Source organism: Linepithema humile, chromosome 1, assembly GCF_040581485.1.
Source record: "Linepithema humile isolate Giens D197 chromosome 1, Lhum_UNIL_v1.0, whole genome shotgun sequence".
NCBI lineage: Eukaryota > Metazoa > Arthropoda > Insecta > Hymenoptera > Formicidae > Linepithema > Linepithema humile.
The window spans coordinates 18,142,337-18,155,501 of NC_090128.1; the positions used below are offsets into that span (position 1 = coordinate 18,142,337).

At 38.4% G+C, this 13,165-nt stretch overlaps 2 protein-coding genes across 2 annotated transcripts; one reads left to right on the forward strand and one right to left on the reverse strand.

Annotated features, from left to right (window-relative positions):
- Positions 1 to 6,382: 6,382 nt before the first annotated feature.
- On the reverse strand, positions 6,383 to 9,397 carry LOC136997007 (SCAN domain-containing protein 3-like). Its single transcript, XM_067347116.1, has 2 exons — positions 9,286 to 9,397; positions 6,383 to 9,163 (listed from the first exon to the last, which is right to left on the reverse strand). Exons 1-2 carry the CDS (start codon positions 9,395 to 9,397, stop codon positions 7,200 to 7,202), a joined length of 2,076 nt encoding a protein of 691 aa, XP_067203217.1. The 3' UTR covers positions 6,383 to 7,199.
- Positions 9,398 to 9,505: 108 nt separating this feature from the next.
- On the forward strand, positions 9,506 to 10,693 carry LOC136999350 (uncharacterized). The gene has a single exon (XM_067353103.1). The coding sequence runs from the start codon at positions 9,716 to 9,718 to the stop codon at positions 10,349 to 10,351; it is 636 nt and encodes a 211-aa protein (XP_067209204.1). The 5' UTR covers positions 9,506 to 9,715; the 3' UTR covers positions 10,352 to 10,693.
- Positions 10,694 to 13,165: the final 2,472 nt, after the last annotated feature.

The window sequence follows — 13,165 nt, forward strand, 5'->3', positions numbered from 1 at the left end:
AGGCGACGCGAATCTGGAAGGACCTAGAGGCAGAGCCGAGAAGAGTCACTGTTCGGTGTGCCGCGAGTGCGTGAGGACGAACACGAGGACTCAACCCCACGACGCCGAAGACGCCGAAGACGTCAACTCGATGTAAGCCGCCTCTCGGGTAGCCGTAGAGTTCCGTCCGGTTATGGCTGGTAGCGTGAGTCTGTTTTGTATTTAGTGTCTCTCACACAACTAACCGAGATTTTTGATACCGTGAGCGCGTATTGACGCTCAATTACCGCGTGTCCAGCCGGCTCCGGATATCGCGTAAAAGTCTCTCCGTCTTGCGTGAGTTAAGCGCCGACAGTCTCTTTCTCGTTGCCGTTTCGTTTGCCGTTCGTTTCGTTACCGTACCGTCTTCCCGTTACCGTTTCTTTTTGTAGAATACTGACTAATTGCTACCGTCTTTCCGTTACCGTTTCTTTTTGTAGGATACTGATTAATTGCTACAGTCTTCCTTACGATATCGTTTTGTTACCGTTTTTTGTCGCGTTATCACCGTACCGAAAGTACCGTGGGCGGATGTCCGCGGACGGATTTTGCTCGGGAGCGTTCTCCGCGAGACCGCTGTTACCGCCACGTTTGCGTCTCGGCGAGAAACGTGAAAGCCCGCGAAAATAGCCGTTCCGCGACATCGCATTTCTGGCCGTTAGGCTACCGTCGTTCAAAGGATATTTATTTGGCCTTCACCGACCGTATCGGATGGTCGTAATACAAGTCATTTGTTTTGTCAAATATCGTCGGATCAGCTGCGAATTATCGTGATCGCGTTTCCGAGATTTCATATGGTTACCGAAATTGGTTCTCGTTATCGATTGATTGAGCGAATTACCTTACTACCGTACTAGACTATTTCCGCCGTATCAGCTCAGGCCGAACGATCTACGCATCTTTACCCTTGTAACCGAATCATGGAAATACATTATTGTTAAATATTAATGATTGAGTTGTCCTTGTGTTCACCTCTCACTCCAGATATCTACGTTAAGTAAAAGAACTGCGCCCCTCTGCCATACTGAGCGGGGAGCGGCCGAGCAAATTTTGAGAACTATTAAAGTTACCGATACCGCGGTGCGATTATTCGCACCTGGCGCCCATTTCCGGTTACCGTTATCGCGTGAGTTACCTTGCTCCCGAATTGTGTGGAGTACCGCGAGTTACCGAATCGTGCAGTTATTGCCGATTTCGCGAGGTACCTTGCTCCCGACGAGCGTGGAGTACCGCGAGTTACCGAATTAAGCATCTGTTTCTGATACCGTAAGTTACCGAGTCGAGCAGTTATTGCCGATGCCTCGAGTACCGATTTCCATTGGGCGTGCTCCCTCGGATCTGACGTGATTCCGAGGCTAGTTCACGTCGCAGTACACAATGACTTTATCATCCCTGAACAAGGGTTGTCGAATTTGGACTAGACGCTTCTGAAACTCCGCAGGCGCTTCACAAAACTCAAGGGCGCTTCACAAAAGGTAGCCACGTGTATTTATACTGGCCGTCCGGAGTAGCAAAAGAAAAATATTTCGTATGCCCCGGGTGCACTGTTAAAATATACGTTCCGTTCAAAGTTCCCGCTTTTTTAGGCATGTTTTCATGCACACGCTTCTTTCATTTGTTTATGCTTGGCATCTTTCTATTGTTTTTTATAACCCCGCCTACTTCGCTACGCGTAAGACTGTAGGTCGTACAGGAAAGTACAAGCGTCTCTTGTACATTGTCTAAGAAATAAAGCAACCTATTTGATATCAAAATTGTGCTAATTACATTACATTACACGACCTCGAACAGGTTATGGGCCCAGTACACGAGTAGTAATTAGTATCAATTGATTGTGATTCGTGTCAGTCGTATCTATACTGCAAATCAACTGGTGTTTCTCATCTCGCTTGCCTCACGAGGAAAAAGCGAAATAAACATGGACAAGTTAAGTTTAATCCGTCAGTAAGTTTAATGGTCACGATTTCGCGGTGTGGAAGTTTCAAATAATGGGCTTCCTGGAGTATTATGGTTTGCTGGACGTGATGGACGGTACAAGGAAAAGGCCGACTTTTGAGAACACAGAAGAATGGGATAAGCTAGATAAAAAGGCGCGGTTTTATATTGGCTTGTCGCTGGAACCGGCTCAAATACAGCAAGTAATGAATTTAAAATTTGTAACGGTGCAGCCCGCAAGCTGCATCGTTACGGCTACGGACCGTCCATCGTCCGTAGCCCACCAAGGGCGCATCGAGCGCCGATAAGCTTTTTGTCAAAAACAGCGGCGGTCAACCGCCGAAAATCCCCCACACCCGACCGTTCCGAAATTCCGTTTTGTGGGGGACTCGCCGCCGAAACCGCCGATGTTTGCCGATTCAAAGCCGTTCGGTTGCCAGCCGGGTATAAAAGACGCCCGGCTGTACGTCTTCTCACCAGACTCCGTTCGCTGATAAACAGCGAACATCCCTCTACGAGTGTCCTCGTAGTCCCAAACCGAGCATACTCGGTTTTTCGTTATACCTGTTCCAGCACACGAGTATCCTCGTGTACCGCCGAGCGTCTTCGGTATTCTTGATTCCCGCATACGAATCTATTCGTATACCCGCCGAGCGTACTTGACTCCTCTAGGCCACCGAACTTCGTATTGCGGGCATTTCCGCGTACCAAGTTAAGTCGCCGTTCTAAGATTCCGCCTTCGTACGAGCATCCTCGTACTCCCGCCGAGCGTAATCGGCAGCCTAAGTCCTGCTATCGCGTTTATTTTCCGGGATTTCAAAACCGTAATCCGTCCGGCAAGCAAAACCGCGTCGACCAATCCGCGCCGCCGAATAGTCCGCATCGATCTACGATCGAACAGACTCGCGATACTACGAACGCACTCACCAACAAGCGCTCCGTCTTGTACCAACCGTTGCGACACGATCGCCCGCGCTTGCGCTCTCGCCGACCGCACCAGGACGCCTCACGTCATACTAAATAATTATTTCACCGCCGTTCAAATAATTATTTCATTATTGCCGATACTTCACATTTATTTTCACGTATACTTCGCATTTATTTTTCGCCACCTTAAATAATTATTCCACCGCCGCTCAAATAATTATTTTACCATTAACGATATTTCGCATTTATCTTCACGCTACTCTGTATTCATTCCACGCCGCTTTAAAGAACTATTTCGCTATCACTTGTTAATTATTTCACCGATATTTGGCTATTTTGTATGCTCTTTCGAATTCATGTTGCACACGCTTCGCATGTATACACGAGCATTGAAGCAGATCATTCGAGACAAACCATATCTACATCTTTCTGAATAAACGCTGTTTCATTATTTTGTTATAAACGAGCATTTGGTTTATTTGACATACCCCCAACCGACCGAACCTGGATTCCGGCGAGCTACTCCGCGTCCGCCGAAGCTCACACGGTTTCAAATATCCACTGAAATGTGGACGCGGCTCGAGTCACTATATGAATTGAAAAATGCAACATCAAAACATTTACTGTTACAAAAATTCTTTGAGTACAAAATGAACAATGATACCAGCGTTGCATAGCATGTAGCAAAAATCGAAGAAATGGCACGTCAACTAGAAGAACTCGATTACAAGCAAGAAGAAGTCACACTAGTAACAAAGGTTTTGCATAGTTTACCATCGTCATTTAGAAACTTTCTTTCAGCATGGGATTCAGTGCCTGAACAAGAGCAAACAATGGAAAATCTGCTACCACGACTCATGAAGGAAAAGCTGCTAAACAAAGGAATGGCTGGTCTGCATCTTGATGATGCTGAAGGTAACGCTTTATACAGCAAAGGTAAGAGCCGCCAAAATAATAGCAATAACAATAATCTCAAAAAGCATCATAATAAAAATGAGAACAAGTTTAAGGGCAAATGTCACGGCTGCGGCAAGTATGGTCACAAACGAGCAGAATGCAACTCCGGTAAAAAGACTCGCAACGACAGTCAAAATAATATAGCAGTGTCATCGAAGGAATCACATGCATTTACAGCTTCTGAATGTTTAATTTCGACAAATTGGAACGACATTTGGCTGGCAGACAGTGGAGCGAGTTATCACATAACAGCACGTAAAGAATGGTTTGCAACATTCGAATCACTTACAAAAGGAAAAATTATGATTAGGTTTGGAAATGGTGATTTTGTCAGCGCTCAAGGTATTGGTAAAATTAAAACAAAATCAACGGTGAACGGTTGATTGAAAACATACGCTACATGATGTACTGTATATTCCTGAAATTACAAGAAATCTTTTCAGTATTGGAGCAGCAACGAGCCGAGGTGCAAAAGCAGAATTCACGAAGGATAAATTATTGATGAAGATCAACGGCAAAGTAAGAGCAATAGGTAAACGGGTTGCGGATCGCATGTATCAAATGGACATCGAAGTAATCACCAATGCAATCGAGGCAAATGTAACAACTGAAGAAAAGTCGCTAGAAGTGTGGCACGCTCGTCTTGGACATGCAAGCATGAAAATTATTCGAAAAATGGCCAAAAGCGATACGGTAATCGGCATGTGCTGCAGTAACTTGGCTGATACAATTCAAGCTGACCATTGTGAAGCGTGCATACTAGGTAAACAATGTCGTAAAACATTTCCACCATCGATGACTTGTGCTGAAAAACCGGGTGAGCTCATTCATTTTGACATATGTAGACCTATGAGTATTCGAAGTTTAGGCGGATCAACTGTGATGTCTTCGTCGATGACTATAGCGGAATGGTATTCGTAAAATCAATGAAATCAAAGGCCAACATTGTAGAAGCACTTCAAGATGTAATCGCGAAAGCATCAGCAGCAGGACATCGAGTGAAGAAACTTAGATCAGATAAAGCCAAGGAATTTAAATCAAAGGAGTTTAAACAGATAATACTCAGATATAATATTGCACATAAATTCTCAACTGAATATTGCTCTAAACAAAATGGTAGGATAGAACGTCAAAACAGAACCATTGTCGAAATGGCCCGCACAATATTAGCAGCAGCAGAATTGCCATTGAGTTTATGGGGTAAAGCATCAAATACGGCAGCGCTCATTCAAAATTTCTTGCCATTAGATCGACTTGACGGATGTACGCCTTGGGAAATTTGGTTTGGTACAAAACCCAACATCAATTTCTTACGCGTATTTGGAAGTAAAGCATATGCTTTAATTGAAGGCCAACAACGTAACAAATTTGCACAGAAATCAGAACAATTAGTTCTAGTCGGATTTGAACCACAGCAAAAGACTTATCGTTTGTGGGAAAACGGAACGCGAAGAGTTGTTATTCGTCAAAATGTAGAAATAATCGAGTCTAGCTGTCGACAGTCAGTAATGATTGTTGATGTGAAATCCAAATTGAACTCATCAAAATCATCCGAGGATAAATTGGAGTCTACAAACAGTGAAGAGGACATGAAGAATTCTACTGAGGGTGCTTGCACACGAGAATTAACTGAGAATCATGTACAACATCAACATAAAAAACGCAAATACAAAAAACACAATTGGATACAAGATCCCACTGGTGTTGCAACCAGAACAAGAATGAAGACTGGCTGTACTCAAAAAGAAAAAGACAAAGCAAATTCATGTCTTGCATATGCTTTAATGGCTGAGACCTGTCCACTTAACTTCAATGAAGCCTTGAATTCATTAGATGCAAAAGAGTGGACGAAAGCTATGAGTGAAGAATTAAAATTTCTCCAAAAAAATAAAGCCTGGAAATTGGTTGAGCTGCCGCCAGATCGTCGTGCAATTAAAAACAAATGGATCTATCGAATCAAGACCAACACAGACGGAAGCATTAACCGTTATAAGGCAAGACTGGTTGTGAAAGGCTGCTCACAAAAAGCAAATATCGACTATGAAAAAATGTTTTTACCTGTAGCACGGTTCGAATCGATACGAATTCTGATGTCTATTGCATGTGCAAATGACATTATGAAATTTATCAGTTTGACATCAAGACTGCGTTTTTATATGGTGATCTCATGGAAGATATCTTTATGGAACAACCCGAAGGTTGTAACGACGGAAGTAGCAAGGTCTGCAAGTTACTCAAGAGTTTATATAGGCTGAAACAGTCACCTAAGCAATGGAATGCAAAATTCAATGCATTTCTGCAAAAATTTAGCTTGATCACATCACAATATGACGCATGTGTCTACGCTGCACCCGAAGAAGCTCTGTTCTTGGCTCTATATGTAGACGACGGATTAGTCATTGGTAAATAACTTCAAACAATCAAGAAGTTACTTGACGCAATGAGAAAGGAATTCGAAACCAGTGCTCCCAGACTTGCCCGGATGGGCGCGCATGCGCGGCCTAATGCTCTCTCACTGAAGTATTGTATCGAGTAAAAGAAGGTGCTATATGACTCCCTCCAAAAGCTGCTTGCAAAAATAAATGTAAAAGTTTTAAAGAATGAATAGGTGTTTTCTATTTACATAACAAACATCTACATGCTAAAAATAATTATATAAAATGTGAAATTACTTTTAGCATAAATAATTAGCGTAAATATATATTATGTAAATAAAAGTATTTATTAATTTTTCAAAAATTTTTATATAAGTCGTAAATATGCTTTTACAGACAATTATATAGTACTTCTTTATATATATATATATGTATATATATGTATACATATAATAAATTAAAGAGAGAAGGTGATTAAAGGTTATAAAATAATAGTTAAAAAACACATTTTTAAATCATTTAAAATAAAAGTTTATTTGGCAGAATTTGTAAAAAATACCAACATTTGTTGCAAGGGTAAGGAAAACTACCAAAAACCTCACCAGTATTCATAAAACAAAACTTACATTTTATCATAAAAATAAACATTAAAAATAAACATTTAATTAAATAAAATCTGTTTAATTATAATACTAATGAACACATAAAATAACATATATATTATAATTATATTGAATATATATATTACTATATTATTGTTTAATAAATATCACAAATAAAATCTTATTGAATTAATATCACAAATAAAAAATTTATTTATTAATATTACAAATTAAAAAAAAATAACTAATATAAACTCTGAAAATAAATAAAACATTAATATTCCCAAATTAATAGGTCTTTATCCTAATTAATAAAAAAAGAAAAGTAATTATTAAATGTGCGTGTGTAAAAAAATAAAAAATAAAAATAAAATTTAAAAAAATATCAAGCACTATCAGATTTGTGTTTTGAATATAAATTTTGTGCATTATGCAACTCTAAATGTCTATCATCAACTTCAAAATTAATACAATTAATATTATCGGCCTGAAAACTCGAACGAATTGTACAAATTGCGGAAGTTATGCTATCGGATAAAGAATTTCTTTTTTTATTTTTGACATCTGTAACAATGGAAAATATTCTTTCTGCTTCCGCATTTGAATGAGGAAAAGTAAGCACTGACTCAACTAATAATTCTAAATTTGGAAACATTTTTTCCTCATTAAAATCTTTATAATGAAATATTTTTTGCCACATTTCGTCTACTTCTAATAAAGCTAATTCTATTTTCTCTGTATCATTAATAACTGTTGGCAAAATTCTCCATTCAAATCCTAATTTTGTTATGTCAATATTTTCAAAATGTGAAGCAATAATTGACAAGTCTTTAATTTCATTTCTGCCTTTATCATAAAGTGCAATTTTGGCATCTAAAAAAGTTAATTGTTTAAAAAATGAATTTTTATAAGGCAAACGTTTTAACATTTCTTTAAGTGCTGTTATATAAAAATTTAAACATGTTAATTTAATATCTTGCACGAATACTAATGGCTGATTTACCAAAAAACTTTCACAATCTGGTCCCACATATATATCTAACAGATGTTTAATATTCCTCTCATCGTCTACATTTAAAGTAACAATATCTTTCAAAGCCTCCGGAACCATAAAATTTTGAGCTATTTGATGAATAATTTGTTGACTACTGTTATATAATTTATGAATTAAAATTTTACGGGATTGGAAAAGAATATTAAAATTATTAAAAAAATGTAACGAATATTTTAAAAATAGTAAATAAGCTTTTATAGATTCATCATTTAATTGAGCTAAGATGGCTTCTGCAGACTGGGATTTATCTTCTACAACAGCAACAAGAAAATAATTTTTCAAAACTTCCCAGTTCTCAAGGAGTCTAATTACGCAATTATGTAATACAAGCCATCTTGTATTTGATAATTTAAGAAGTTTCTTTTTCTCAACATTAAAAAATTTCTGAAATTCGCCTAAAATTGCACATCTTTTTGCACTGCCTGAAATATAAGTACTAACATTTCTAATTAAATTTTCACATCTTTTAGGCAATTTTTCACACGCTTTACTTGCTACAATAGCGGATGAATGGCAAATACAATTTAATAGCACTACACCGGGTACTTCAGTTTTTAAATGAGAAAAAAAAGAATTATTACATCCCGTCATTACCGATGCATTATCGCTTGCCATCCCAACAATATTTTTAATAGGAATATTTTTTTTATTTAAAAATATTTTAAAAGTTTTAAAAATGTTACTAGCGGTACAATTTGTAGCATCTAATGCTAATAATTCTAATAATTGTGTTTTATTTTTTTTATCTGTTGGTGAAATAAATTTAACAAGTAAGCACATAAACTTTGTATCAGTTATATCTGTGCTTTCGTCTATTAAAATCGAAAATTTCCGTATTTGCAAAATTTCTACTAACTTTTCTACTTCGCGTTTTGCAATAACATTTTCTACAATTTTAGTACATTTAGTATATTTCAGTGAAAGATTTTGTGTAACTTCAGGCTCTATACAAATATCTTTTAACAATGGAATTAAATGATCCGCGGTGCAAAAAGCAATATTATGCTCAGCAAAAAAAGCAGCTAACTTTATTTCCGCGCGTTTTACTTTATTTTTGTGTAATACACGCTCGTTATAATTATGATTGAGGCTTTGATTTTGAGGCTTTATGTTAGTTAAATGTGTTTCCGTTTGTGAATGTTGCGTTAAATTCGTTTTACAACATCTGATAGTCTTGTTACACACGACACAAAGAGCTTTATTTTTCTCGGGATGAGGAGCCAACCATCCTTTAAAACAATCTTCATCTAACCACGATAAATTAAAATTTCTAATTGTTCGTTTTTTAACAGCTTCTTTTTTTTATTATTGATATCATGCATACTACTATCCATACTACTACTATCCATTTTATTATCTATACTAATATTGCACTACTATTGCACTACTATTTTGGTGTTATATAATTTTTACTTACTCATATCCGTCTCGTCCTGTCCTGTGTAGTAGCTCGTTGTCCGGATCTTCAATCTGACAGCTCTGGTTCTACCTGTATGGATCCCGCCAAAAGTACACCAGTGCGCATCCATCGTACGTCACTGTTTTTACGCTTGTTAGGCCGCGCATGCGCGCCCATCCGGGCAAGTCTGGGAGCACTGTTCGAAACAACATATTCGGAAGTAAAATGTTATCTCGGTATTAAGATTGAGCGTGATCGAAAGACACGCAAGCTACACTTACATCAATCTGCATATGCTCGCATAGTACTAAAGAAATTTGAAATGGAGAGTTGCAATCCAGTGGGAGTTCCGGCCAATATGCATTAAACTTTAACACGAAATATAGACGAAGATGGAAATCCTGGCCCAATTATCGACGTACCGTATCAACAACTAATCGGTTCACTTATGTACTTGGCAGTTGGTACGCGTCCGGACATCTCATTCTCAGTAAGTGTCTTAAGTCAATTCCTGGAGAATCCATCAGAAGTGCACTGGAAGGCAGCAAAACGTACGCTGAGATACATTGCTGGCACATACAACATAGAAATCGAGTTCAATTCATCCATTACTTTAACAGCATACTCAGATGCAGACTATGGGTCTTGTCTCGACACACGTAAGTCAGTAAGTGGCGTAATACTGACCTTAAATGGTGGTCCAATAATTTGGTTCTCACGCAAACAAGAAGTCATTGCAACGTCAACAACGGATGCAGAATACATCGCTGCACATGATGCCACAAAGAAAATTGTATGGACTCGCGGCATTTTAGAAGAGTTAGGAATATCTCAACTTAAGCCAACTGTATTGCACCGCAACAACATAGCAGCTGGACAATTAATCAATAATCCCGTGTTTTATAGACATACAAAACACATTGACATCAAATTTCATTATACACGTGATATCATAAAACAAGGAAGTTTATTAGTAAAACATGCGGCTAGTAATGAACAGTTAGCAGACATATTAACAAAGCCACTTGCACGCGAAAAATTCGTAACAAACCGTACAAAGATTAACTTAGTTAAAGCTTGTTAAACCTTTCTTTGTATTTGTACTTATATTTTCTGTACTGCATGTATCTAATGTTTAAAGTTTTTTTTGTTTTTAGAATGGGCCTGGGTCACTATTAACGTCACGAGTGGGAATGTTAAAATATACGTTCCGTTCAAAATTCCCGCTTCCTTAGGCATGTTTTCATGCACACACTTCTTTCATTTGTTTATGCTTGGCATCTTTCTATTGTTTTTTATAACCCCGCCCGCTTCGCTACGCGTAAAACTATAGGTCGTACAGAAAAGTACACGCGTCTCTTGTACATTGTCTAAGAAATAAAGCAACCTATTCGATATCAAAATTGTGCTAATTACATTACATTACACGACCTCAAACATGCACCTTAATATTATAAAAACCATCTTTAAGATTAAGTAACGTAAACACGCTTTTATTGCTCAAATGAGCGAGGCAGTCCTCTATGAGAGAAAAGGAGTATTTCTACTTAAAAACTCTATCGTTTAGAACTTTTATAACTTAATATAATTTTTTTCTAATAACTATTGTGGCGGCATACCGCCACACCGCTGCACCGAAGCGGTGTAATACACCGCGGCGCCGCTACGCGCCGCAGGCCCTCAGCCAAGCGCTGAGCCTACAGTTACACCGCCAGGTAGCGCAGACGGTGTAAGGCTTTCTCGCGATCGAGAATCGATCGACGCGCTATAAAAGAGCATCGACTTGATCTCTCCTCACTCACTCACTTCAAGGCGAGCTCTACCAAAGGGCCCTTGAGCTGAGTAATAGCTCTTGTATTAAAGAGCGTATCCTGAGGATAGCTTTCTCTTCGTTTTTCTCAGTGCCTTGTAAGGCACGAAAACGAAAAACAAAGTCCCAGCTTCGGCCGCACTCTTCACCAAAGCGGCCCGCTGTCACGCCAGCATCGCCATCGCCACCACAGATTCTACAGTGGAAATTAATTCCCCTAGAGTTCTGTGTGCAGTTGACCCGGCCTCCAAGGGACACTCTCGTACCGGGAGACATACGAGCACGGAGACCTCTCTCTCCTCGATTCACAGAGCATTCTGTTACATCGAGAGCCGAGACGGTCGCAAGACACGCCGAAGACCCGCTCCATTGCCATTCAAACTTCGCCGCCTAGGGCATGGTGTAAGAAGCAAGGTGAACCGTTCCGGAGGATGCGCAATCGTCCAACAACATGGCGGTAATGGCGGATCTGTAGGAACCAATCAAAATTTGATCCAGAATAACATAACCATAACAACATTCTCTTATTGCACTTATGGTGCACATGGTGTATTGGTCGGCTTGGATTTGAATAAAAAAGAAATTAAAATTTTTTTTAACGCAAATTATGTCAACTTGCTGTGTACTACATTGCAAAAATCGTACCGGCATTTATGAAAAACGGAGTGTTAAATATTTTACATTTCCTAAACAGCCTGCTGTTCGGCAGCAATGATTAAACGCTTGCAAATTAAATGAGCGTAACATCAAGGTTGATTCTGGTAAGTAAAAGTGATACAAATATTATATTTCTATATTTCTTACGTGATTAGATTTGGTTAACGTCACGTGTTTTAAATGTATCAGCAAAAAGATTATAAAACATTATGATTTACAGCTAGGGTGTGTGACATGCACTTCACAGAGAGCTGCTTCGAAGTGAAAATGACAAATGAAAAGAAACCGACGATAAATGAAAATACCAAAAAACTGAAAAAAGGTTCGATACCAACAGAAAATCTATTGCTGGAAAAGCAGGGTAAAACTGTGTTACGTTCCAAAAGACAAAATGTTAGGTAAGAACATAAAGGAAAGAAAATGAGTAAAAAAAATATAATTAGAAATATTTCACATACAAACTGCACACACAAAATGTTATACATTATTAATGAATATATGTAATTACATTATGTTGCAGACAAAACGTAGGAATGTCAAGCTTTTCAGAACTTGTAAATTCCTATAGAACTCGGGACATTGTACCAGAAGTACATCAGGTATTACAGGCAGCGGAGACACCGCAGGCAGTGGAAACAACGCAGGCAGCGGAAACAACGCAGACAGCGGAGACACCGCAGGCAGCAGAGACACCGCAGGCAGCGGAGACACCGCAGACAGCGGAGACACCGCAGGCAGCGGAGACACCGCAGGCAGCGGAGATACCGCAAACAACGAAAACATTTACGGATTACATAGAGGATGAATGTAAAAAACGAACAAAACTATTTTTTATTTAAAAACAAACTTTCCTCATGACTTTCCGAGTAATTGATTAAATTAAATTTACTCTGGCATATATTCTGTTATTTTTTAATTCTAAAAGAATAAACAGAGTTTATTCTTTTAGAATTAAATGTAATATAATGTATAAAATTTCATAATTTGTAATATTTTATAGGAGTGAAACTAATGTTACCAAGTTACAAGAAACCGTTAATACATTGCTCGAACTTTTACAAGAGAATGTAGAAGAAAAAGACCAACTAATGGAAAAACTCACCGCTGTTGAAGGAAAGAATTTGATACTTCATAAAGAAATACAACAATTAAAAAAACAATTACAGGATACTACAGAAGAAATGGTTGCAGACAGACAGAAGAAAGGTGAAAAAATAGCTGTGGACATATTGCGAAAAGTATTTACACCGGGACAAATTAAATTACTTATGTCTCCACATCCAACCCGAATTAGTTCGTATTCTGAAGACATAACAGCAGCTATTGCTTTACGTTCCTTAAGTCCTAAAGCATACCGGTACTTGAGAAAAGTAAGGAAAATACCACTACCTTGCGAAACAACTCTTCAAGAATGGTGTTCTACTTTCAATG

Coding starts and splice junctions, on each gene's coding strand:
- LOC136999350 (XM_067353103.1), top strand. CDS start 9,716: ATGTACTTGGCAGTTGGTACGCGTCCGGACATCTCATTCTCAGTAAGT.
- LOC136997007 (XM_067347116.1), bottom strand. CDS start 9,397: ATGGATGCGCACTGGTGTACTTTTGGCGGGATCCATACAGGTAGAACC. Junction 9,164..9,285: donor ACAGGACGAGACGGATATGA/GTAAGTAAAAAT, acceptor AATAAAAAAAAG/AAGCTGTTAAAAAACGAACA.